General features: G+C 58.7%; 1 protein-coding gene across 1 annotated transcript; it reads right to left on the minus strand.

Annotated features, from left to right (window-relative positions):
- Positions 1 to 1,008: 1,008 nt before the first annotated feature.
- Positions 1,009 to 20,048, minus strand: ATP1A3 (ATPase Na+/K+ transporting subunit alpha 3). The gene is made up of 23 exons (XM_021692257.1): positions 19,722 to 20,048; positions 15,394 to 15,483; positions 15,196 to 15,255; positions 14,742 to 14,945; positions 13,447 to 13,560; positions 13,200 to 13,334; positions 12,582 to 12,699; positions 12,174 to 12,442; positions 10,433 to 10,631; positions 10,246 to 10,355; positions 10,029 to 10,163; positions 7,961 to 8,153; positions 7,480 to 7,655; positions 7,255 to 7,391; positions 6,829 to 6,979; positions 6,579 to 6,747; positions 3,892 to 4,046; positions 3,692 to 3,815; positions 2,751 to 2,896; positions 2,251 to 2,381; positions 1,804 to 1,905; positions 1,243 to 1,334; positions 1,009 to 1,037 (listed from the first exon to the last, which is right to left on the minus strand). The coding sequence occupies exons 1-23, from the start codon at positions 20,046 to 20,048 to the stop codon at positions 1,009 to 1,011; spliced, it is 3,366 nt and encodes a 1,121-aa protein (XP_021547932.1).
- Positions 20,049 to 23,545: the final 3,497 nt, after the last annotated feature.

Genomic DNA, 23,545 nt, shown 5'->3' on the forward strand with positions numbered 1-23,545 from the left:
CCTTGATCTGGGTGGTAGTTATGCAATGTAAAAAAAATTTTTTTTTAAGTAGGCTCCACGCCCAGAGTGGAGCTCAATGCAGGGCTCAAACTCTTGACCCCGAGATCAAGACCTGAGCTGAGATCAAGAGTCCGATGCTTGACCGACTGAGCCACCCAGGCACCCCGCGATGTCATTTTAAAACTCATTAAGCTGTACCCTTAAGATTTTTGGACTTCACTTGAAAGTTTATCTCAATAAAAAGAGCAAGAGAATAGCACAGTACTTAGAGGTTGCACAGCTGAGGTTCAGATCCCAGATTTGTCACCTCTCAGCTGTGTGGCCTTGAGCAGGTCACTTTCCCTCTCTGTGCCTCACACCTTGTAAGGAATGAATGAGCTGAAGCACGAGAGGGCAGAGCACAGAGTGGGCACTCAGTGAATCACCATCATCACCATCATCGTTGTCACCTGCATTGTCCCCCCTTTCCCCTTCCTCCTCCAATAGGAGAGGATTCTCAGTCTGACCCCCTTCCTCTCCCCTGTTCTGACCCCATAATCCCCCTGCCTGGTTATTTGAAGCTGCTCTCGCTGTAACCTCGGTTGGGTCTAAAACCCCATGACTCGGTGACTCCGTGATTCCATGGCTCCTGGGGTTATGTGGGTCACCCGGCCACGGGAGCCAGCACCAGGGACACCACCCGCTCCCACCCCTGGGGCCAGAAAGCAAGCACGATACACACACACACACTTCTCTCTCCCCACTGATATATTTGATAATTGTCCAGAACCAGAGATGGCATCAGCCGGGGCGGGGGGGAGTAAAAAAGAGCCCAGGGAGGGGGTGCAGAGGGGGCAGGGAGGAAGGGGTGAGGAGAGGGAGAGGAACAGTGACACAGAAAAGAGAGAGGGGGAGAGAGGGGTCGGGGGGTGGGGTGGAGAGAGCAGCCAGCCAGAGTGGGGAGGGGGGGGGGGGGGGGGTCCGGGGGTGGGGGGGGGGGGAAGGGACGGGCGATGGGGGGGGGTGAGGTCAGTAGTAGGTTTCCTTCTCCACCCAACCTGGAGACAAAGAAAGAGAGAGACATGGAGAAGGGCATAGGACAGAGACAGAGACAGAGATAGACAGGAGGGGGACCGGAGAAACCGGAAGGGAGAGGGAGGGATGTGGGGGAGACAGAGAGGTCAGCACAGCGCTCTGCCCCCCCACCCCTCCACCTGCGCCCCTGCCCCCCAGCCTCGCCCTCCACCCGGTGAGCCCCCTCACCCCCCGGGTTCCTGCGCAGGATGAGTTTGCGGATCTCGTCGTAGACGAAGATGAGGAAACTGTAGGGGAAGGCACAGAACCACCAGCTGGGCCTGCAGAGATGGGAGAGCAGGAGGGTGTCAGTGAGGGGTCGTCCCAGGGGACAGACAGGCTGAGTCTGGAGAACAGGAGGGCCACCCTGGGGGGGATTCTCCCTTGCCCTCTGGCCGGGGCTGCGGGCTGGGGCCCGCCGAGTGCCCCTCTGTGAGGATGTCCACGGGGGAGGGCTCAGTGGCATCAAAACAGAGACCGTGGGGCACCTGGCCGGCTCAGTCGGTGGAGCAGGCGGCTCTGGATCTCAGGGTTGTGAGTCTGAGCCCCACACTGGGTGCAGAGGTTACTTAAAGATAATAAAATCTTTGAGGAAAAAAAAAAAGAACAGGGACTGTGATGGGGGGGTCCCCAAAGAGACAGCAGGAGAGGTGGGGCTTGAGATCCATGTGGGGTCTGTGAGGATGTCCCACAGGGAAGGCTCCCCGGAGGATCCTGGGGCAGGCGGCGGGGAGGGCGAGGGGCACTCACTTGAGAGGGTACATGCGGAGGGCCACGTCCATCCCAGGGCAGTAGGACAGGAAGGCGGCGAGTGCCGTCTCCTCAAATAGCCCGAAGATCAGGATCTTGTTCCTGGAGGCACAGGCAAGGCTGGACATGACCCGGCCCCCAGCCCCCCAGGGACAGGCACAGCCAGAGTTGAACGGAGACAGACAGCCAGCCCCGGGCTCACACGGACAGAGTGACGAACAGGGAGACAGAGAGATGGCAACAGAAGAAAGGCAGACCGACAGAGACAGCAACACACAGACAGGCGTGGAAGAGGGACCCCAAGTGACACCCTCACCCCCCCAATACACACGGAGGGACAGATGGAGAGAATCCACGATAGATGTGACCACTTGAGAGGAAATCACTCAGGGGTAAAGACAGACACACGGATGGGACAGAACAGAGCCTCGTGCCGCCGGCCCTCACTTCATGCCCTGCTGGAAGACCGAGTTCCTCCGGGTCTTGCAGATGATCAAGTCGGCCCACTGGACGACCACGATGCTCACGAAGAAGGCCGTGTGGCACGTGAACTCCACCACTTTCCTCTGCTCGTACGTCTGCAGGAGCGATGACAAGCGTGCGGGGCGGCAGTCAGCCCCAGCCCGGGACCCACGTGCCCCCCCACCCCCGGTCTGTGCCCCCTGCACCAGCCCCAGGGCAGGCGGGGGCTCTGTCCTGATGGGGCCTCCCCTCTGTGGCTGGTGGGGCAGAGCATGGCCAGAGGTCACGAGCACCTCGGTGGGCTGGGCCAAGGGCGCCAGGAGGCCCAAGCCCCGGGCAGGGGTCTCGATGCTGCTCCCGGGGCAGAGGGGTCGTCCTAGGAAGCAGCCCCCCATGGCTGGGACAGCAGACGGGAGCTCCTGCCTGCTGTGGGCAGAGGTGCTGACTGGGACGCCCCCCAAGTGCTGCAGGGCCCACCCGCTCACCCACTGCTGCCCGTAACTGTCCTCCAGGTCATTGACGGTGCGGTCGTCCCAGTTCAGCCGGATGCCCACCAGGTTGCTGGGCAAGAAGCCATTTTCTGCCAGGATCACGAAGTAGGAAAAGAAGCCGCCGAGAGCCTGGATCATTCCTGGAGGGGGGAGGAGATGAGGAGAGGCTCAGGTCGGGGCCAGCAGCCAGCCCAGTGCACCTGGGAGGCCCTGTGAGACTCCCACTGGGAGCTGGTGGGGAGGCTACCTCAGAACGCACTGCAGAGCATCATCTGAGGCTGGGCTCCCGGCGGGCCACCTGAGAGCGCCACCTGGTGGTGAGCACCTGCCATGGGCCACCTGGGACAGGAGCCTCTGGGAAGGGACTCACCTGGAGGCTCTCCCCCACCTGACCCAGGCCACCTAAATAAAACCCTGGGAACCCCCCAGGTTTTGGTCTGACAGGCTCCCTGATGCAGGAATGATCTCCCCGGGCCTCTGACCACCACCATTGAAGCCTCTGCTTTCTGGGACACTCCCAGCAATGGGGAGCTCAGCACCTCCAAGGCTCTGCACGTGGCACCCCCAGCAGCAGGGTGAGGAGGAGGTGGGACGGGATGGGGGTCACTCCTGCCCTCAGAGCGCTCACGGACTGATCTTGTCTTGTCCACCATGGAGGGGGATTGAGCAGGGGGCTCTGCAGTGGCCAGCCTGGCGCCAACCCTGATCTGCCACTTGGTGTCCCATGTGCTCCTCAGGTGCACCCCCAGGCCCATCCTCCACCTGTCCTGGCCCTGCCTTGGGGAGCACTACCCTTCTGCAAGTCACTCCTCCCAAACCTCCAGCACCAAATCCTGCTTTCAGCCCACTCATCCAACACAAGGTTCCAGAGTACCCACTATGGGGCAGGCACTGGGCATCCACCCATATACCAGGTGGGGTCCCCCTGTCCTCACCAATCTGCCCATAGGCCATGCTGATGAGCCTCTCATTGACCAGCTTGTCAGTACGTGGGTTCCTGGGCTGTCTCTTCATGATGTCACTCTCTGCAGCCTCATATGCCAATGAGATGGCAGGGACCTGGGCGGGAGAGGCCATGTGAGCAGGAAGTGGGGGGCCCTCCCCTCCCAGGCCCCAGAAGGTGGCTGGGGCTCACCATGTCAGTGCCCAGGTCGATACAGAGGATGGTGATGGTGCCCAGAGGCAGTGGAATGTTGGCCATGATAAACAGCAAGAAGGGTGTGATCTCAGGGATGTTGCTGGTCAGGGTGTAGGCAATGGACTTCTTCAGGTTGTCAAAGATCAGGCGGCCTGAGGCAGGGGCAGGCTCAGATCCCATCCCAGGCACCCTGGCCCCCGCCCCTTCCCTGCCCAGTCCCCGAGTCCTTTCCAATCCACCCTCCCACCTGTCCACCTTCCCGTGCAAACATTCAACCACGGCACCCTGTTCAAACATTCTTGAAATATAGCCACTTGGGAAGACCATTTGGCAGTTTGTATTAAAGTTAAACACCCCTCTACTCTATTGACCCGGTAATCCTACTCCTAGGAGTGTTTATGTCCACCAAAAAGCAAGTACGAGAAGGTTCACCATAGCATTAGCCCCCATCACCAAAACCCAGAACTGACCCCAATGCCCATCAGCATGGAAGTAGATAAATGAACTACGGTCCTTCCATACAACAGAATACCAGTCAGCAAGAAAAAGGAACGAGCTACTGCCCACCCAACTCCACGGATGAATTTCACAGATGTCATGTCGAGTGAAAAAAGCCAGACACAAAAGCACTCATTCGCATGACTCCATTTAGATGAGGTTCAAAACTATTGTATGGAGCTAAAGGTCAGGATACAGTTTATTTCTGGGAGGGGAGCTATGGGCCGGAGGGAACCTGACGAAACCCTAATGGGGCTGGAGATGTCCTTTATCTCGGTTGGGGTCTGGTGGTTGCGTGGGTGTACACATGTAAAAATTCATCAAGCTGCCCAGCTTACTGTGCACATGTCATATCTCAATACGAACTCAATCAGCCCAGTGTGTATAGAGTAAAAAGAAGCTAGGGGCAGCTGGGTGGCTCAGTCAGTTAAGTGTCAGGTCATGATCCTGGAGTCCAGGGATCAAACCCCACATCGGGCTCCCTGCTCGGTGGGGAGCCTGCTTCTCCCTCTGACTCTCCCCCCTCTTGTGCTCTCTCTCTCTCTCAAATAAATAAAGAAAATCTTTAAAATAAAAAAAAAAAGAAGCTAAAGATTAACCCAGCCAGCATCGCCTCCCACCCTCCCGGGTGCGCTGAGAGGCATGAGCAACAAGATAATGTCATTCACATGGAACAGAAAGGCAGGCTGCACGGTGGTACAGATGGTCTGATCACCTTTGTGTAAAAGTAAGACCCACTCTTTCCTATTCCCGCAGTGCATCCTCTGCCTTTCACAAACTGCTGGTGTCTCTTCCTAAAGTATTCATGGAGGAAATGATGATTGAAATGCGCTTCAACATAATCCAGGGTGTATGTCGAGATGAAACAAGATGGGCCATGAGTGGTGATGGAGCTGGGGGATGGGGATGTGGGGGTCCACTGTGCTCTTTGCTCTGCGGTATATCTAGAATTTCCCCTACTGGAAGTTAAACTTTGTGGGGTTTTTTTTTTTCCCCACCTCCGAGAGGCCTGCCTTGCCCACCCTTATCTGGGTATGACCATGGTTATTATCTATCATGCATGGCACTTGTTGGCTTCTCAGCACTTGCCACAATTTACAACTATGTTTGTTATGTTATGATTCATTTGTTAACTTGTCTAAAGCTGCCCCTCCCAGCTCCTGGAGGGAAGGGACCCTGTCTGCTCTGCTCACGACTCTCTCTCCAGCACCAGGCAAGAGACACAAGGTAGCAGCCCAGTGCATGTCTGGAAGGTGTGACCGGTGTGTCCATAAGAGTGTGCACTGCATACACATAGATGTCTTGGGGAAGGAGAAAGGATTAACCACGATGTCTTCTGGGACAAGGAGGCAAGGGATAAGAGCATTTAATTTGTCACTTAAGGCTCTCTTTTATCATGCATTATTTTTTTACCCTGGGGACATTTCAACCGGGAGAGAGAAACTGGAAGAAAATGCACCACAGCATGAATAGTGATTATTTCTGGATGGTGAGGTTATGGGTGATTCCAATTTTCTTCTTAATGCTTGTCTATATTTCCTATAATTATCGGGAATTGCTTTGATGATCAGAATAAAATTAAATGTGAACAAGCTCCATCTGTGGCCACATCAAGGCCCATCAGGAGGCGGCGGTGCCCGTCGGCACCGCAGTCTGGACTCAGTGTTCCCGGCCCCAGACACCAGGTCCGGCCCCACACACGGGCCCCCTCACACACCTTGCCTGTGCATGCTCTGTCCCTCTGCCCACAGCTCCCTCCCCTGGCACCCCTCTACCTGAACGTTCCAACTTGGCCCTTGGGACTCCACATAGTGATTCCTATCCACTCTAGAAGCTTCCTTTGCCCCCTGACCCCAGGCTGGGTGAGGGGCCCCCACAGGGCTCCCGAAAGGACCCTCAGCTTCCCCGTGGTTGCACTTACAGGCATTTTAAAAATGCTTCTACGTCTGCCTCGCCTGCCAGACTGGGCCCCAGAAGCGCGTCAGCTCAGCCCTGCCCCCAGGGAGCCCCCAACCCCACTGGGCAGAGGAAGACTGGAAAGGACAAGCTGCAGGCTCCACTGGGGCTCGGAAGGATTCTGGTGTCTTCCTACCGCGCATTCCGCCACAGCCCTGGCCGGTTCCTCTTGCCCTTCTTGGGGCCTCCGGCAGGAACCCCAGCCTCCAGGGCCTCCCCGGCCAACTCACCCTCCTCCACACCCGTGACAATAGAGGCAAAGTTGTCGTCCAGCAGAATCATGTCCGCTGCCTGTTTGGACACGTCTGAGCCAGCAATGCCCATGGCCACGCCGATGTCAGCCTTTTTCAGGGCGGGGGAGTCGTTCACACCATCCCCGGTCACAGCCACGATGGCTCCCTGCAGGGAGAGGGGGTGAGGATGACGCCCAGAAGCCCGGCCCCAGCCCCGTCCTCCGAGGGGGCCTCAGCCCAAGCGCACCTGTCTCTGGCAGCCTTCCACAATAATGAGCTTCTGCTGGGGGGACGTGCGGGCAAAGACGATCTCGGTGTGGTTCTGCAGGATCTCATCGATTTGCTCCGAGGTGAAGTCCTTGAGATCGGTGCCATGGATCACACAGGCCTTGGCATCCCTGGGAAGAGCAGAGGGCTGGTCAGGGCAGATGGGGATTCATGGACAGACAGCCAGGCAGGCCGAGCCCACAAACAGGAGAGGCAGGAGGACCGGGCTCTGAAACCGAGGCTCAGGAGGTGTAAGTGACTTGCCCAGGTTCACACAGCTCATGAGCAGGGAAGCTCAGATGCAGCCCTTCCCCACGCTGCCCATCCTCCCAGGTGCTGAGAGCCGAAGGAAGGTGGACAGGCCATCCCGGAGGAAGGCCGGAGTTGGGGGGGGGACGGGCCTCACCGGGGGTTGACCTGGCTGACGGGAATGTTGAGCCGGGCAGCAATGTCCTCCACTGTCTCGTTGCCCTCAGAGATGATGCCCACGCCCTTGGCGATAGCCTTTGCCGTGATGGGGTGATCACCCGTGACCATGATGACCTGTGGGCATTGTTCGGGGATGGTCCAGCCTCACCGCCGGCCCCCCGGGGGGCCCCGCCTCCACCTCCCCGGCTGCCCCAGGCCACACCTTGATGCCGGCGCTGCGGCACTTGCCCACTGCGTCGGGGACGGCCGCCCGGGGCGGGTCGATCATGGACATGAGGCCGACGAAGCAGAGGTTGTCCGTGGTAAAGTTCACGTCGTCGCAGTCGAAGGCAAAGCCCTTGGGGAACTGCTCCTCGGGCAGGTAGTAATGGCAGAAACCTGATGGCAAGATGGAGTGAGGGCATGAGGGCTCCAGCCTCAGACAGCCACCCTCCCCGCCCACAGCTCTTGGCCACCAGCGTCCCTGCAGTCAGGGCAGCCCCAGCCAGGGGCGTAGTCTGTCAACATTCATCCCCTAAAGATGGCTTCCCCTCTCGTTCATACACACACTCGCTCATTCATTCATTCATTCATTCATGATGCATTCTGGGAGGGCCTATTCTGAGCCAGGCTCCGGACAGCCTCACACCCCTCCAAACCCTCAAGGGCTCCCCCACCAAGTCAGCCCCACCCGAGGTACGCACCCAGCACACGCTCGCCCAGGCCGCCGAGCTCCAGGTAGGCGTTCTGGAAGGCCTCTTTCATCTCCTCGTCCAGGGGCTGCTCCTTGCCCTGCAGCAGGATGGTGGAGCAGCGGTCCAGGATGCGCTCGGGGGCGCCCTTCATCACCAGCAGGTACCGGTTGTCGTTGGGGTCCTCAGTCTCGTGGATGGAGAGCTGTGGAGAGGGTGGGGGGTGGGCATGCCTGAGCCTCGGCGGGACCCAGCTGGGGGAGGGGATGGCCCCCACCCTCCGCCCAGAGGCATGGGAGCCAGGACAGACCACAGCTGGGGCTCCCCCAGAATGCAAAACTCTCTGCCCCAAACTCTCTACCCAAGAGATCTCCATCTGGTTCTCAAAGTCTCTCCCAGAGATCCCGGCTCACCCCTGCCCATTTCTGTCTCTCCATCTCACAGATGTTTCTGCCCATGGGGCTCGCTCACAAAAATCATGGACATCCCTAGGATACATGGCCCTCTCCCTGCCTCACCCGGCTTCCTCTCATCCCACATCTGACCTATCACCAAATCTGCTCAGCTCATCTCTCAAATACACCCAGATTCTGACCTCTTCTCACCTGCCCCCCTGCCCTCCCCGCCGGGCCACCCCCATATCTCATAGGGAATATCACATTGAGTCTCTGTGTCTGCCCTCCCCAGCCCATAATACTTCCTCCCCACAGCAGCCAGGAGGATCCTTTAAGAAATGTGAGTGAGTGGAAAACGGGGCAGCCACTTTGGCAAATAGTCTGACAGCCCCCCAAAAGGCTACAAGTAGAGTTACTATATGAGCCAGCCATTCCCAGGGACACACACACCCAAGACACACAAAGTGTGTCCACACAGTGTGTGTGAAGTTCCCAGCAGCATCACACACAGTAGCTCAAAGGGGCGAATGACTCAAATGTCCGTCAGCAGATGAAGGGATCAACAAACTGTGGACTATGCAGACAACGCAACATTACCCAGCCACAGAGAGGTCCGGAGTACCGACACACACCACAACGTGCGTGAATGGACCTTGAGAACATTACACGAAGTGAAACACGCCAGTCACAAAACACCACGTATCGTAGGATTCCACTTATATGAAATGTCCAGAATAGGCCAACGCATAGAGACAAGAACGTAGATGAGTGGTTGCTTAGGAATCAGACGAGATGGGGGAGGAGGGGGAAAATAGCTAAGGAGTGTGAGGCTTCTTTTTGATGTGATGGAATGTTCCATAACTGTGGAGCTGATTGCACGTATCTGTGAATATACCAAAATGCTGAATTACGCACTTTATGTGGGTGATCTATGATATATGAATTATATCTCAGTGAAACTCTTTTTAAAAACATGAGTCAGGTCCCATCTCTCCTCTGCACAGAGCCCTCCCGTGGCTCGTGTCCCTCTTAAAAGTCCACACCTGAGTCTTCTCCACGGCCCACGAGCCCAAGAGGATCTGGCCAGGTACCCAGTGCCCTTACCTCCAGCACACTCCCTGGCTCCCTGCTCCACCATCCTGGCTGCCTGGCTGTTGTTCAGACACATCAGTACACTCCTGCCTCAGGGCCTTTGCACATGCTATGCCTACTGCCTAGAACACTCTTGCCCCAGACACCTGCAGCCAGCATATTCTGTACTTCTTCATGCTTTTGTCATCATCTGTCTTCTAGCACTAGACTGTCCATTCCATGTCCACTGTTTCACTCACTGCCAAAGGTACCCCAGCACCTAAAACATGCTCCTGACATGCGGTGGCTGCTCAAGCAAATATTTGTGGAATGAATGAGAGCTCTCCGGTGGGTCCCCACTCTCTGCTATGGGAAGATCTTTATTCCTCTGCCTCCCACTCCGGCAGAGACCTTGCTCTCACTCCCTGGGTCAGCCTGTGCCTCACCTAACCAGGCGGACACTATCATTCCCATTTCACAGATGGTGAAACCAAGGCTCTGGAAGGTTAGTAACTTGTCCAAAGTAAGGGGGGCAGTGGGGCAGAGGTGACCACTTACAGGCACGACCGAGACACTGAGGGCCAGGCTAGCTCTCCTAGACAGCCCTGGACTACCTGGTATTTGTTGGTGGAATTGAAGGGAATCTCAGCCACTTTCTTGTTACGTTCGCGCATCAGCTTCACAGAGCCAGACGACAGTTCGATGCACTTGAGCAGAGCGGACTCAGAGGCATCCCCGGCCACATCCCTCTGGGGGTACAGAGGGCCGTCAGAGCAGAGCAGTGGCGGTGGCCACGGGCAGGGCCGAGGCGAGGGGGGCAGCCGGACCCACCTTGAGCACAGGGATGTTGTCCTGACCTCCCTTGAAGACGGCGCGGTTGCAGAGGCCAGCGATATGGGACAGGGCCACCCAGGTGTGTGAGCTCTTGTCGAACGAGGTTCCTGAAGGAGGCACATGTCCCCTGTCACAGCGCCTCGGGGCCAGACCCCCTCGGTCCCCGCCGGGGCCCCACCCTTACCTGACTGGTCCTCCGTGGTGTCGGCCTCGTGGATCTGGTTGTCAAACCACATGTGGGCGACCGTCATGCGATTCTGGGTGAGGGTCCCTGTCTTGTCCGAGCAAATGGTAGATGTGGAGCCCAGGGTCTCGACAGCCTCCAGGTTTTTCACCAAGCAGTTCTTCCGAGCCATGCGCTTGGCCGTCAGCGTCAGACACACCTGGGGGGGGGGGTGCAGCGGGGGCGGGCCAGTCATGGGGACCGCCGGGCGGCAGGCTTACACCAGCGACGAGAGCGCCCGCGACCCACCCTGGGTGGCCCATCCAAGGAAAGAGCGCTGCCCCCGAACACCAAGCAGCAACAAGACAGACGCACACACAGAAGAGTGTTGCTGTCCGGCAACTCCATCCCAAGGCACAGACCAACAAAAGTGGGCTCGGATGTGCCCCCAAAGGCAGCTACTGTTCTGTGCACAGCAGCTTTCTTCCTAATCGTCCCGAACGAGAAACAATGTCTACTAACAGCAGAAGGGGGAAATAAACCGCAGGGGGAAAAGGTGGCATGATACACAGCAATGGGAAAGAGCAGGCTCCGGCTTCTTGCACCTTCAAGGATGAAGTTCAAGAACATCGTGTCCAGCATAAAACTGAGCCCGAAGCAAGGGTTTGGACTCAATTATTCCGTTGCTATGCAGTACGGTGATGCTGCTGGAAGCCAGGGTAGGGGTAACCTTTGGGTTGGGGGGAAGAAGCCGGACAAGGTCTGGAGGGGGTTTCTGGGGAACTCAGTCTGCGTGCCGCCCACCTGCACGCGCCCAGACTCACAGCTGGGGCGTCCATATGCGTGACCCCACATCTGTAAAAAGCCTTGGACCTACCCTGGCTTTGCACATGCTAATGGGGAAAATGCTGCAGGAGATATTAAGTAAAAAGAATCAAGCAGCAGAAGAGAATTCCTGGGACAGTCTGGTCTATGTACTGTCAGCGCTGAGCCACAGGCTGGAATACGCCCACACCTGCCTGGGAGTGGTGTAGATGATGCACTTCTGTGGTGGGGCTGACCGCTGGTCAGCAGGGCAGGGTGGGGGCATTATTTTATTTTATTTTTTAACTATTTTAATCTATTCTTTAGGTTTTTTACTAGGAGGGTGCACTTCCTTCTTCTTTTTTTTTTTTTTAAGATTTTATTTCTAAGTCATCTCTACACCCAACACGGGGCTTGAACTCACAACCCCGAGATCAAGAGTCATGTGCTACACTCACTGAGCCAGCCAGGAGCCCCATGAGGGTGTACATCTTAATTGTGTAAGTTAACTTAGACAGTGATAGGACTGACGGGGCGCCTGGTGGCTCAGTCAGTTGAGCCTCTGACTCTTGATTTTGGCTCAGGTCATGATCTCAGGGTCGTGGGATCGAGCCCTGTGTCGGGCTCTACGCTAAGCAGGGAGTCTGCTTGGGATTCTCTCTCTCCCTCTCCCTCTGTCCCTCCCCCTGCTCACTTACTCCCTCCCCGCCACCTCTTTCTCCAAAAAAAAAAAGAAAGAAAGAAAAAAAAAAGAACGTGATAGGCTGTTAGCCCTTCATGCTTTGCAGTGTGCCCCAAGATTTTTGTTTGTTTCGTTAAGAAGGCCTTCTGAGTCCCCAGACCCAGTCATTCAAGACCCAGGAGGCTCAGCCCTCAGTGTGCCAGCTGTCCTCCTCAGGACCGTGGCAGTCAGGCCCCCAGCCCCCGCCTCCCTCAGACGTGGGGGTCCGGGCCTTACAGTGACGGTGGCCAGCAGGCCCTCTGGGACATTGGCCACAATGATGCCGATGAGGAAGATGACAGCCTCGAGCCAGGTGTATCCGAGAATGAGGGACAGGATGAAGAAGGAGACACCCAGGAAGACGGCCACGCCGGTGATGAGCTGGATGAAGTGCTCGATCTCGATGGCGATGGGCGTCTTGCCCACCTCCAGGCCTGAAGCCAGCGTGGCAATGCGGCCCATGACAGTGCGGTCACCCGTGGCCACCACCACGCCGCGAGCCGTGCCTGGGGGGCCAGAGAGGGGTAGGCTGAGCTGGGGATGGGGTCTCGGCGAGGTTCGGGGGGTCCCGAGCCCCAGATGCACATCCCTCGGTCTGGACCAGCCCTGCCCCAACATGGGTGCCCCCACCACACCCTGCTGCACCTTCCACGCAGTTGGTAGAAAAGAAGGTAATGTTCCGAGTCTCCAAGGGGTTGTCATGTGTGCAGTCAGGAGAGCGGGTCTGAGGTTCCGATTCGCCGGTCAGGGAGGAGTTGTCCACCTGAGGGTGGGTGAAGGGACAGAGGGCTCAGCCCTGGGGTCAGGGAGCACTTGTCCAGAGGACATGGGGCTGAGGCTGTATCCATGGAAGTCGTAAGGAGAGGCCTGGACACCTGGGTGAAGGAGTGGTGGCCGGGGGGCTAGAGGTTGGGCTCTTGAAGGTGGGAAGCAGAGGCTTCTTGCCAAGGTCTAAGGTATTGATACATCTGGGGGGTGGGGACCAGGGGTCTGGACTCCTGGATCCTGGCGAAGGTGGGGCTGGGGGCCTGACCCATGGGTCTGAGGAAAGAGGGGGGCAGGGCCCTGGATTCTTGGGTCTGAGGGAGGAGAAGGCTGAGGGCAAGACTTTGAAGGAGGGAGGCTAAGCGTCCTGACCCCTGGTCTGAGGGAGGAGAGGGTTGGGGGCCTGGACCTCTGAGTCTGAAGGAAGAAGGGGCTGAGAGCCTGGACCCCAGAGCCACTCCAGGAAGGACAGAGCTGGGCCCCAGGTCCCGGTCCCACCTTGCAACCATGGGCTGAGATGATTCGTAGGTCGGCTGGGACTCGGTCTCCACCCTTGATCTCCACCAGGTCCCCGACCACCACCTCCTCAGCGTTCACCTGCATCTTCTCACCCTCTCGGATCACCAGGGCTTGCTGGGGGCCGAGTGGAGAAGAGTCAGTGCCCCAGCTCTCCGCCTGGGCTTGGATGGCACACCTCACCCCCAACCTCCTACTCCCACCTGACCCCTTCCGGGACCCCCCTCACCTGGGGAACCATGTTCTTGAAGGACTCCATGATCTTGGAGCTCTTGGCCTCCTGGTAGTAGGAGAAGCAGCCGGTGATGATGACCACAGCCGCCAGCACGATGCCCAGGTACAGCTGTGGGGGGGACACAGGGTTGTACCTCAGAGCCGCTCCCTACCAGCCTCACCCCGAGATTTGTGGAATCCGGGAAGGGAACCCTGAGTCAACAGGAGTGGGCGGGGGGGTCCGTATTTATGTGTCTGACCCCAGGTTTTGTCTACTTGAGGGTCCGTGTGTCCTTCTGCCTGTTCATGTTTGGGTCCCTCTTTCCGCACATGGGGTGTGTTTGAGCTCTAGGTCAGCCCATCTCTCGATTTTGTGTGTCCACCTGTCTGTCTTTCTGCCTGAGTTTGAGAATCTGAGCGTATGCTATTATCTGTCCACATGTCTGTCTACGCTTAAGTCAGTGTGTCTGTCTGACAGTCTGCATGCCTGGCTTTAAATTTATGGGACTGTTTGTGTTTGAGTCTCTATGTGGATCTCTGTCTGTCTCTCTCTGCCTGGGTCTGAGACTCCGTGTCTGTCTATCTGCCTATTTGAGTTTTAATTTTTTTTTAAGTTTTATTTATTGGGTAATCTCTACACCCAACGTGGGGCTCGAACTCACAACCCCAAGATCAAGAGTCGCACACTCCTCCGACCGAGCCAGCCAGGCACCCCGGGTTTTAATGTCTGGGAATACGATCTGTCCGTGCTTGACTTGCAGGTTTGTCTGTCTGTCCCCAGGCTAGGCCTGCAGCTCTGTGTATGTCTGAGTTCCTGTGTCTGTCCGTCTACATCTGTGTCCGTGTTTGTGTGTCTGAACTAGGCGACTGTGTCTGAGTCTGTGGCAGGCGTGACAGTGTTGAGTCTACGTGTGTGCGCACATGCATGTGCAAGGATCTCCACGTGGTCAGGGTGCGGGTCTGTGTTTATGCGCACATGTCCCCCTGCACTGGGGGATGGGTCCTGACAGATCAGTAGCTGGATGTCTGGCTCTCTACACCAGAGTCCTGACTTTTGCGGGGGGATCTTTCAGGCCATGACCACCTGGTGGTGCCTGTCCCCAAGGCCACTGAGATCACAAAGCCTTGGGACAGAGCCTCAGCTCACACACCCCACATGGCACACAAGTTACTTGGCTTTGCTTTTATGCAGGTCCGATGACACAGCTGGAGAGTGGGCTTTCAGAAGCCGGAAGGGGCAGGAGAAGCGGGACGGGGTTTGCGTCCCTAAATGTCCCAGCCCTGGTGCAGGGCAGGCTGGAGGGCACTCACATTGTCGCCCGAGGGGTCGTCCTCTGTGCCCGCCTGGATGCCATAGGCCAGGAAGCAGAGGATGGCTCCAATCCACAGCAGGATTGAGAAGCCCCCAAAGAGCTGGCGGCAGAACTTGACCCATTCTGGAGTGGTAGGCGGTGGTGTGAGCGCATTGGGCCCATCCCGGGCCAGGATCTCTTGGGCTTTGCTGTGGGTCAGACCCTGGGGGACACAGGACTCACACAGGACCCTCCCTGAGCCAGCCTGGCACCCCAATGCTTCACAAGCACCCCAGGCACCCAGGACTCAGGCCCCCAGGCCCTCCTCCCTCAGACCCAGGAGTCCAGGCCCCCAGCCCCCTCCTCCCTCAAACTCAGGGGTCCCAGCCCCCAGCGCCTCCTCCTTCAGACTCAGGGGTCCAGGCCCCCAGCCCCCCCTCCCAGAGGTGCTCCTCCTTCGGGCCCAGCCGCACCTGCACGCAGTCCGTGTTGTATTTCCGGCACACCTCTTCCACCGACATCTTGTGCTCTGTCTGAGGAACAAGAGTTTGGGGGGAGGCAGTGAGAACCAAGGCCTTTCGGGGGCTGGGGCAGGACCTGAGAGCATGAGGCCCATCCCCAGCCACATCTCCACTCTGGGAGGGTGTGCAGGCACGAAGGGTGGGGCTTACCATAGCCACCTCCTTCTTGAGGTCATCCAGGTCCCTGCGCTCTTTGGTGCCCTTGCTTTTCTTGGGCGAGCCCTTGTCATCTTTCTTGTCCTGCGAGGTGGCGACACGATAGCTGTCAGAGCCACCAGACTGCGGGCGAGAAGGGGTTACAAGGGGGACACTGGCCCTCCGGGCCCCACCCTCACCCTGGCCTGCCTCCTCATCGCATCAGGCAGGGGCTGGCTCTGGGGGTCGCGGTCTGTTCGCCAGCACCTCCCTGTCTCTGCCCCGTGTCTCTGGGTGGTTGTCTCTCAGAACCCGTGGGTCTCATCTCTTTGATTGGCCTCACCGTCTCTGGTGCCGTGTTATCTCTGGGTCTCTGTCCCCGAGGGTCTCTGTCCGGGTCTGTCTGTTCTTCTGTCTCTCTCTCTGTTTCTGTGCCTATCTCTGGGGCTCTCTCTCCTTCAGTCACTTGGTGTCTCTTTGTCTCTGTGTATGTCTCTTCCTCCCTCTCCCTGGGCCTGTCCCAAATCCCGGAGTGTCCATCTCTTGCTATGTCTGTCTTCCTCTGTCTCTGGAGCTGTCTCTCGAGGTCTCTGTCCCCTTCTGTCTTATTGTTCTTTTTTGTCTCTCTGTCTCCTACCTCTTTATCTCTCCATCTCTGTCTCCCTGCTCTATCTCCTTCATCTCTTTATGTCGTCTGTCTCTCTGCCTCTGAGTCTCTCCGCATGTGTCTCTGTATAATTCTGTCTGTCTGTCTGTCTGAACTCTGGCTCTGTAGGTCTCTCTGTCTCATACAACGTCTGTCTGCATCTCTTGAACCATCTCTCCCCACGTCTGGCTGAATCTTTCTCTGGGAGAGTCGATGTGTCTCGGGATCTCCGAGTGTCTCTGAGTGTCGGGATTTCCGCCTCCGTGTCTTTCCCCGTCCTGCTCTCTGCCTCTCTCTGTCATGAGTCTCTGTCTTCAACTTTCGAGCTGTGTGTGTCCTCCTCTAGAATGCTTGACGTGTCTCTCCCTCTCTGCCTCTCCTGTTTTAACCGCCTTGTCTATCTCTGGCTGTCTCACTCTGACCTGTCTGTCTCAACATTTCAGTCCTTCCAGCTCCAGGTCTCCCTGCCTCTGTCACTCTCCCCGGCTCTTTTCCTGGGCCTCTTTCCCCAGCCCCATGGGTGTCTCAGTCTCTGCCTCTCGAAGGACGCAGCTAATTCTGGGAGACCCCACAGGCCTGGCAGGGACAGAGGAAAGGGTACTGCAGGTGTGGGTCACAGCTGGGACAAAAGCCCGGGACGCAGCCTACTATGCACAGGGATGGCGGCCTGGCTGGACACACAGCCAGTCCCGAGGGTCTTGACTGACAAGCTGTGGGCCCTGGCCTCTCTCTCGGGGGTTGGTGGCAGCCACAGACAGCTCTGAACAGGGGATGGGCAAGGTCAGGTCTCTGGAGGACAGACTAGGAGCTGGCTGGGATTTCGGGTACAGAAGCCCCAGGCCTGGCCTGAACTGGATGTGGTGTGAGGGGGTGAGGGGGGTTCCAGTCCAGGGGGCTTGGGCAGATGGGGAAGGCAGTGTCCCCGGAGGCTGGCAGGAGGGGTGAGGCGAGGCCAGGTGCTGGAAGAGGGCTGCTGACAGATCCTGCGGGCCCAGGGCCAAGCCGGGATCCCAGGCTCAGGCAGCTCAATGCTAATCCCCTCATGACCTTGTAGCGGGTTGAGCTGCCTGCTGCCGGCCCCCAGACCCAAGGGCTGAGCCTGGGGGTTACTGCAGCCTGGAGGCCCGGGAGCCTCTGAGAGGGTTTCAGAGGGTGGGAGGGAGGCTTGGCCCTGGGCCAGCCCTGCAGCAGCACTGCGTCTGACTCAAAAGCACGGAGGCCTGAGGACAGGCAGGGCACGTCTCCACTCCCTGTGCCAGGAGGGGTCTTACCTGCCCACGGGGGTGGGCCCATGGATGGAGAAATGTGGAGATAGAAGGTCATGGGGTCAAGGCAGAGAAATGAGGGGGAAGGCAGGAGAGGAGAGAGATGGGGGCCTGGCAGGAGTGCGGGAGAAAAACAGCAGCCCACCCCTGAAACCTTAGGGAAGGCTGGGAGCTGATGCTTGGAGGAAGCAGGGGCTGGGGGTCTGGACCCCTGGTCTGAGGGAGGAGGGGCTGAGGGCCCTGGACTCCTAGGTCTGAGGGAGGAGGGGTTGGGGGGGCCTGGACCCCTGGGTCTGAGGGAGGAGGGGCTGGGGGCCTTGGACTCCTGGGGCTGAGGGAGGAGGGGCTGAGGGCCCTGGACTCCTAGGTCTGAGGGAGGAAGGGTTGGGGGGCCTGGACTCCTGGGTCTCAGGGGGAAGGGTTGGAGGGTCTGAACCCCTGGGTCTGAGGGAGGAGGGGCTGGGGGCCTGGACTCCTGGGGCTGGGGCAGGAGGGGCTGGGGGCCTGGACCCCTGGGTCTGAGGGAGGAGGGGCTGGGGGGGCCTGGACCCCTGGGTCTGAGGGAGGAGGGGGCCGGGACAGCCCCGTCCCTGGCAGGAAAGCCTTGGGTCCTGCGTGCCCTTGCTATGACCAGACTCTCTTGGGGGCGGGCTTCCATCTGTTGGAGGGGGAGCCGAGGCTTTCCCAGTCAAGGCAGGAGGCCCAGATGGGCGCACTGCGGGGCGGGAGCACCTCTGAGGGTGGGGGACACGCCTGTCTCGCTGCAGCGAGTCTCTGCATCTCCTCACCATTTTCCACTGTCCGCCTCCCCCTGACACCCGCCAGCTCACACAGCTTCTGCACCTTGGCCAGCCTCTGGCTCCCCCTCTCAGGGTGTCTGGAGCCTTCATCTCTGAGCATCTCTCTCTCTCCACCTCCCCTTTTTTCTCTGCCTCCTCCTCCCACCCTTCAAGCTGACTTTGGTCGTCTTTGGATAGGAAATGTCTGTCCTTGGGTCTCCTAATCTCAGACTCAGTTTCTCTCTTTGTCTCTGTATGTCTCTCCATGTCTTTGTCTCACCATGTCTCTGCATGTCTCTCTGACCGTGTCTCTCTTTGTCTCTACGTCTATGTCTCTTTCTGTCTGTTTCAGAGCATCTCTCTCTGTCTCTGCCTATTGCTTTCACTCTTTCCGTAGGGTTCTGCCTCTCTTTTTGCAACCCATGTCTAAAGCGCCTCTCTTCTCCTGTCCCCTCTTCTTTTCCTAATGCTCCCTGTTTCTTCCCCGGGGCATTAGGTCTCAGTCTCCTCCAATCTGTCCACACCTCCCTCCCTCCATTCCACTTACCTGGAAGCCATCACTGACTCTCACCTGCCCCCCTTCTCTCTCCCAGTCCTCTCCCATCCAGTTCTTCTCCCCATCCCCCCTCGCCCACCCCAAGCCACAGATCTGCAGCCCCACCCCCCACCTCCATCCCTGGGCCCATCAGCCTTCATCCGCCATCTTTCTCCCCATCCCTCATATTCCCTCTCCATTAGCCTTTCCCATCCCGACCCTCTGTCTTCCTCCTACCCAGCCCACCCGCCTCCATCTCCCACTCTCCCCCCATGGCCCCGCCCCAGACACGCAGGGAGAAATCCAGGGCTGCAGAGGGGATCAGGTGGTCAGCCAGGGAAGGAGGCGGCATCTGCTGGAGAGACTCACAGACAGACAAGGACACACGGACACAGAGGCAAGGGCATAGCCAGACATGCACCATACACTCCCCCACCCCCTACCCCCCACATGTGTACACATGCACCCTCAGCCAGGCACTCAGTCTCGCTGCCACGGCCCTCCCGCTTCCCCCCCCCCCCCCCCCCCCCCCATCAGCTTCCTCAGATTAGGGGATGGACACACACCACAGTCCCAGGCCACCCGCCGCACTGCGGAGCACCCCCCCTCCCCAATCCAGGCCTGGGAGGAGAAAGAGAGGTCATCTGGTGTTCATTCCATAGCCTGGACCTGTCCGCACCCGGCCAGGGAAGCAGAGGGGTTTCAACACCCCCAGACACAAACGCCAGCTCTCAGACACACCCAGACACGAATGCAAACAGACACAACCTGGGCCGCACGGTCGCTGGCAGACGGTGCTGGCAGGACCTGCCAGAGCCCGGAGCTCACACACGCGCACACGCACGCATACGATGGAGCGTGCAACCGCACCAGGGCAGGCAGAGAGGGCCGGTCGATGCCCCACGGACTCCGCACACAAAGACACGCCAACATACGCCACAGACCCCGCGGCCCCGCGCACACGCTCAACCAGCGGCACAACCAGACGGACGGGCCGGGTCCCGCGGACGTGGCCCCGGAGCGCAGGGGTCCCGGAGCCCCCGCCCCCCGCAGACACCCGATGTCACTGGACCCACAGTGTCGCACACACGCACGGCCCGGCCGGCCCGAGCACCTACCCCCATCTTGGCGGCTCCGGGGGAGAGGGGCGGGCGGGCGGGCGGGGCGGGGGCCGGGGGCAGAGGCCTCAGGGCGGGCTCAGGCGCGGGCTCGGGCTGGGGGGCCTCTGCAGCGCCCGCGCCTCGGTCCGCGCGTCGGTCCTGCCGGCAGCCCTCCCGCACAGAGTCTGCGGCGGCCGCCGCCTCCGCCTCCTCATATGCCCGCGCCCGCGGGGGGGCCGGCGCCGGCCAATCAGGAGCGCCGCCGCCCTGACGGACGGCCCGCGGCCCCGCCCCCGGCACTGCAGCTGTCCTCCCCGCCCCCCAGCCTCCGCAAAGTGGCGGCATGGCCGAGAAGGGGGAGCGCTGCAGAAGGGGGGATCCCGGAGACCCCGCAATGAGGAACCTGGAGACCCTCGCAGTGGGGCGCTGAGGGAGAGACCGCCCGAAAATCCCCTCACTGTGGGGGTGTTGCCACAGGGAGAGGGGTGCGCTGGGGGAGGTGGACACCGGGTGGGGGGAAAGCCCCTTAAACCACCAACAATAAAGCGGGGGACACAGCGGACGGGTGGGGGGGCTGAAGACCTTGTGGGGGTGTTGTTCAGGAGGGGGAGCTGGAGGGAGCCTAAGAGGCAAGGAAGATCCTACAGTTCGGAGGGGTGCTGCAGAGGGGAAATGAGCCTTGAGGTCCCCTCGCTAGTGTGCCCCCCCCACACCATGGCAGTTATACAGGGAGACCCAACCGCGAGGGTACACGGAAGACACATCACAGCCTCACACTCACACACAAGCATCACCCAGATAGCCCAGATGGGGAGGACGCGCACATCCACCACCCCATCACACACCAGCACAGTTTCACCATCACATCCCAGAACACACCAGCGTGGACCCTCACATACATACTACACTACCCCATCACATAACCCCAGAGATTCACCAGCATGTGGAAATAAAATGCACCCCCCCCATCACACCACAACAGAATTACAATTGCTGTCATAAACGGCCGTGTAGACTGACTCACACCCTCTGAACACTACATCACAGACATGCACATCACACCCTCCACCGCACCTGGACTTGTACCATTTCACAGAGAGACCCACAACCACGCAGCCCGTAAACCCACAGACCAACACGTACCCACACTAGGGACCATCATACACGCACAGGCCTCACACTCCCTCACACACCCCATGAGCCTTTGTGGTCCCTGCTGCAGTCACACAACAGCACACACATAACCACACACACTCCTCTCCAGGGAGCAGAAGCCCACGGGGCACAATTGCCAAAGCGTCACTAATTGTGAATGACAGACAAAAAGGTGCATGCAGACTAACACACAGAACAATAATTCACAGGAACAGATCTCACGACACCGTCCCCCATGCTTCGCACACTACACACATCACGTATTGCAGTGCTAGACACTTTGCTGCACCTGCAAACATGCCCCAGTGCCCCCACCCACATGCCACACACACCCCAGGCCTGCCACATACACACCACACCCCATCCACCACCCATCGAAGCCTGAGCAGTCACAGTCTCTCACCCCCACTCTTTGCTGAGGAACACCTCAGACTTTCCCTGGGGATTATAGAAAGGGCAGAGGGCAAGTGAAAGCCTGTCCCTGTAGCTTCCTCAGAATGTGGGTGTCCTCCCCACCTGTGGGAGTGGAGGCGTGGGGGACACAGGCAAGGGGCACAGAGTGAGCCTGGTGCGCATGGGGGGTGGGTGGTGAAGGTTAAGGGCCTGATTAGGGAAATATGTGAAAGGCTAAAAGCCAGAATGAGACACACACACACAAAAAAGATAAACAGAGAGGAGACAGAGATTCAAAGCTGAAGAGAGACAAACATGGACAAGGAGACAGGACCCGGGAGTAAAGGGGGACAGGGAGTCAGCTTCCCTGGCTTTCCCCAGCACCCAGAGCCTTGGCCCAATCCTGTACTCTGACCCATCCCCATCCCTTCCTGCTGTCCCTTGTTGCCATGGTAATAGGGAGGCCGACTATGCTGCAAAGGAGGCTGGGCCTGCAGACCTGGCCTGTCTCCATGGAGACTGGGGAAGGGGGGGGAGCCACATCTTCTAGTCCAGGTGGTTGGCCCCCAGATCCCCTCTGCAATTCTGCCCCCTTCCTGGGGGTGTGTGTGGTGGGGGGGAGGATCTGTCAACATATTGTCCCTCCCTGGTCTGTTTCTGGCAGGGATGGACCATGGGCAAGGGGGCTGGGGGGACAGAGATGCCTAAAGGTATTTGGATCCCAGGAGATTTAGGCTCTCTCTGTCCCTGTTCTCCAGTTTGGCTGGGGGAGACCTCGGCCCCCCCACACGACACCCCAGATACAGGCTTATGTCCCCCTTTATGCACTCCCTCCTCAACACGAGCCTGGAGAGACTGATGACTGTGCACCGTGCTCCCAGCGCGAGGCTCTGCGGAAGTTGGGGGGGGAGGAGGGAAGACTTAGGAAGGTCACAGGGATGGACAGGGACAGGGGAGCTTGGTGAGAGAGACATAAAGAGAGACTCAGGAGGAGAAATGGACACAGTTCAGAACCAGGTAGAGGCAGATACAAACAGAGAGACTGACAAAGACAGAGACCTGCAAAGACAGATGAGAAAACAGATGGGGGGAAACAGAGCAACAGAATTACTCAGTGAAGGTGACAGAGAGCCACAGGGACATAGAGAGCCAGAGACACATTTGGCAAACTGGGGAGACTCAGAGATAAAGACCAGGGAGATACTTGGAGCAGAAACAGGGAGGGGTGGGGAGACTCAGAAATGGGGAGAGACTTCATAGATCAGCTGCATGGTATGGGGACAGAGAGCTGGAGAGACCAGAAATGTCTGCAATCATATTCTAGTCACCTCAACAGACTGAGAGTCTGGCCCAAGGGCAGAGACATTGATTAAAGTCTGCAATAGATGTGGGGACAACAAAGACCCTGAGACAAGCTCGCCCCCACACCTGTCCCCGAGGGGCACACACACAGCAAAAGCCAGAGACACAGAAGGGGCCGGGTGGAGACTGGGGGTGCTGTGTACCAGGCGGGGTCTCCTGGACGTGGCCCGCCCAAGCACCGCGAAGGCAGGCCAGCCCCGCAAGGGAGACAGGGCAGCGCACGCCGGTCCCCACCAGGCCGGTGCTGAACGGACAGCTCCCGGGTTCCGGCAGCCTGCCCGAGGGGAGGGCCCAGCCTCCCGTCTCCCAGCCCGGTCCCACTCAGTCTGGCTTTCCTCAGCGCTCTGGCCCTCCCCTCTGCATCTAGTTTTCTTTGGCTTCCCATCTCTGTCCCACCTCGATCTCTGCTTCTCTCAGCCCCAGTTCCCCGGGGTCTCTTAACTTCCCTGCTTCATCTGTCTCCCCGCCTGTCTCAGTCTCTTGTCCCCTTCTCCATTCCATCTCACCTAATCACGGTGTCTCCCTCTGCCTCTCCCCCTCCCTCTTGGCCCCCCTGCTAGTCTCTCCCCATCTCTCTCTCTCCCCCATTCCTGCCCCATCTCTTCCTCTCTCCCCATCTCTGTCTCCCTCTTCTACTCGGCCTCATTATGGCTCTCGCTGTATGACCTTCACTCGTCCTTTCTCAGCTGCAGTTTCCAGTGGAAACCTCCAGCGGGGCGGGGGGGGGGGGGGGGGGGGGCCAAAAAACAGACCCCCCCCCCCCCCTGCTCAACCAGCCCTGCAGCCACCCCCCCCACCCCACTGGGATTTCCCACTTCCTCTCTTGGGGGCTGGGGAGGCACACTTTCAGCAAAAACACGGGGTCACACTCACAGAGTTGAAGACAGCCTCACGGGCGCACATACACACACATGCCCACAATTAAAAAGTCA

Source organism: Neomonachus schauinslandi, chromosome 16 (assembly GCF_002201575.2).
Source record: "Neomonachus schauinslandi chromosome 16, ASM220157v2, whole genome shotgun sequence".
NCBI lineage: Eukaryota > Metazoa > Chordata > Mammalia > Carnivora > Phocidae > Neomonachus > Neomonachus schauinslandi.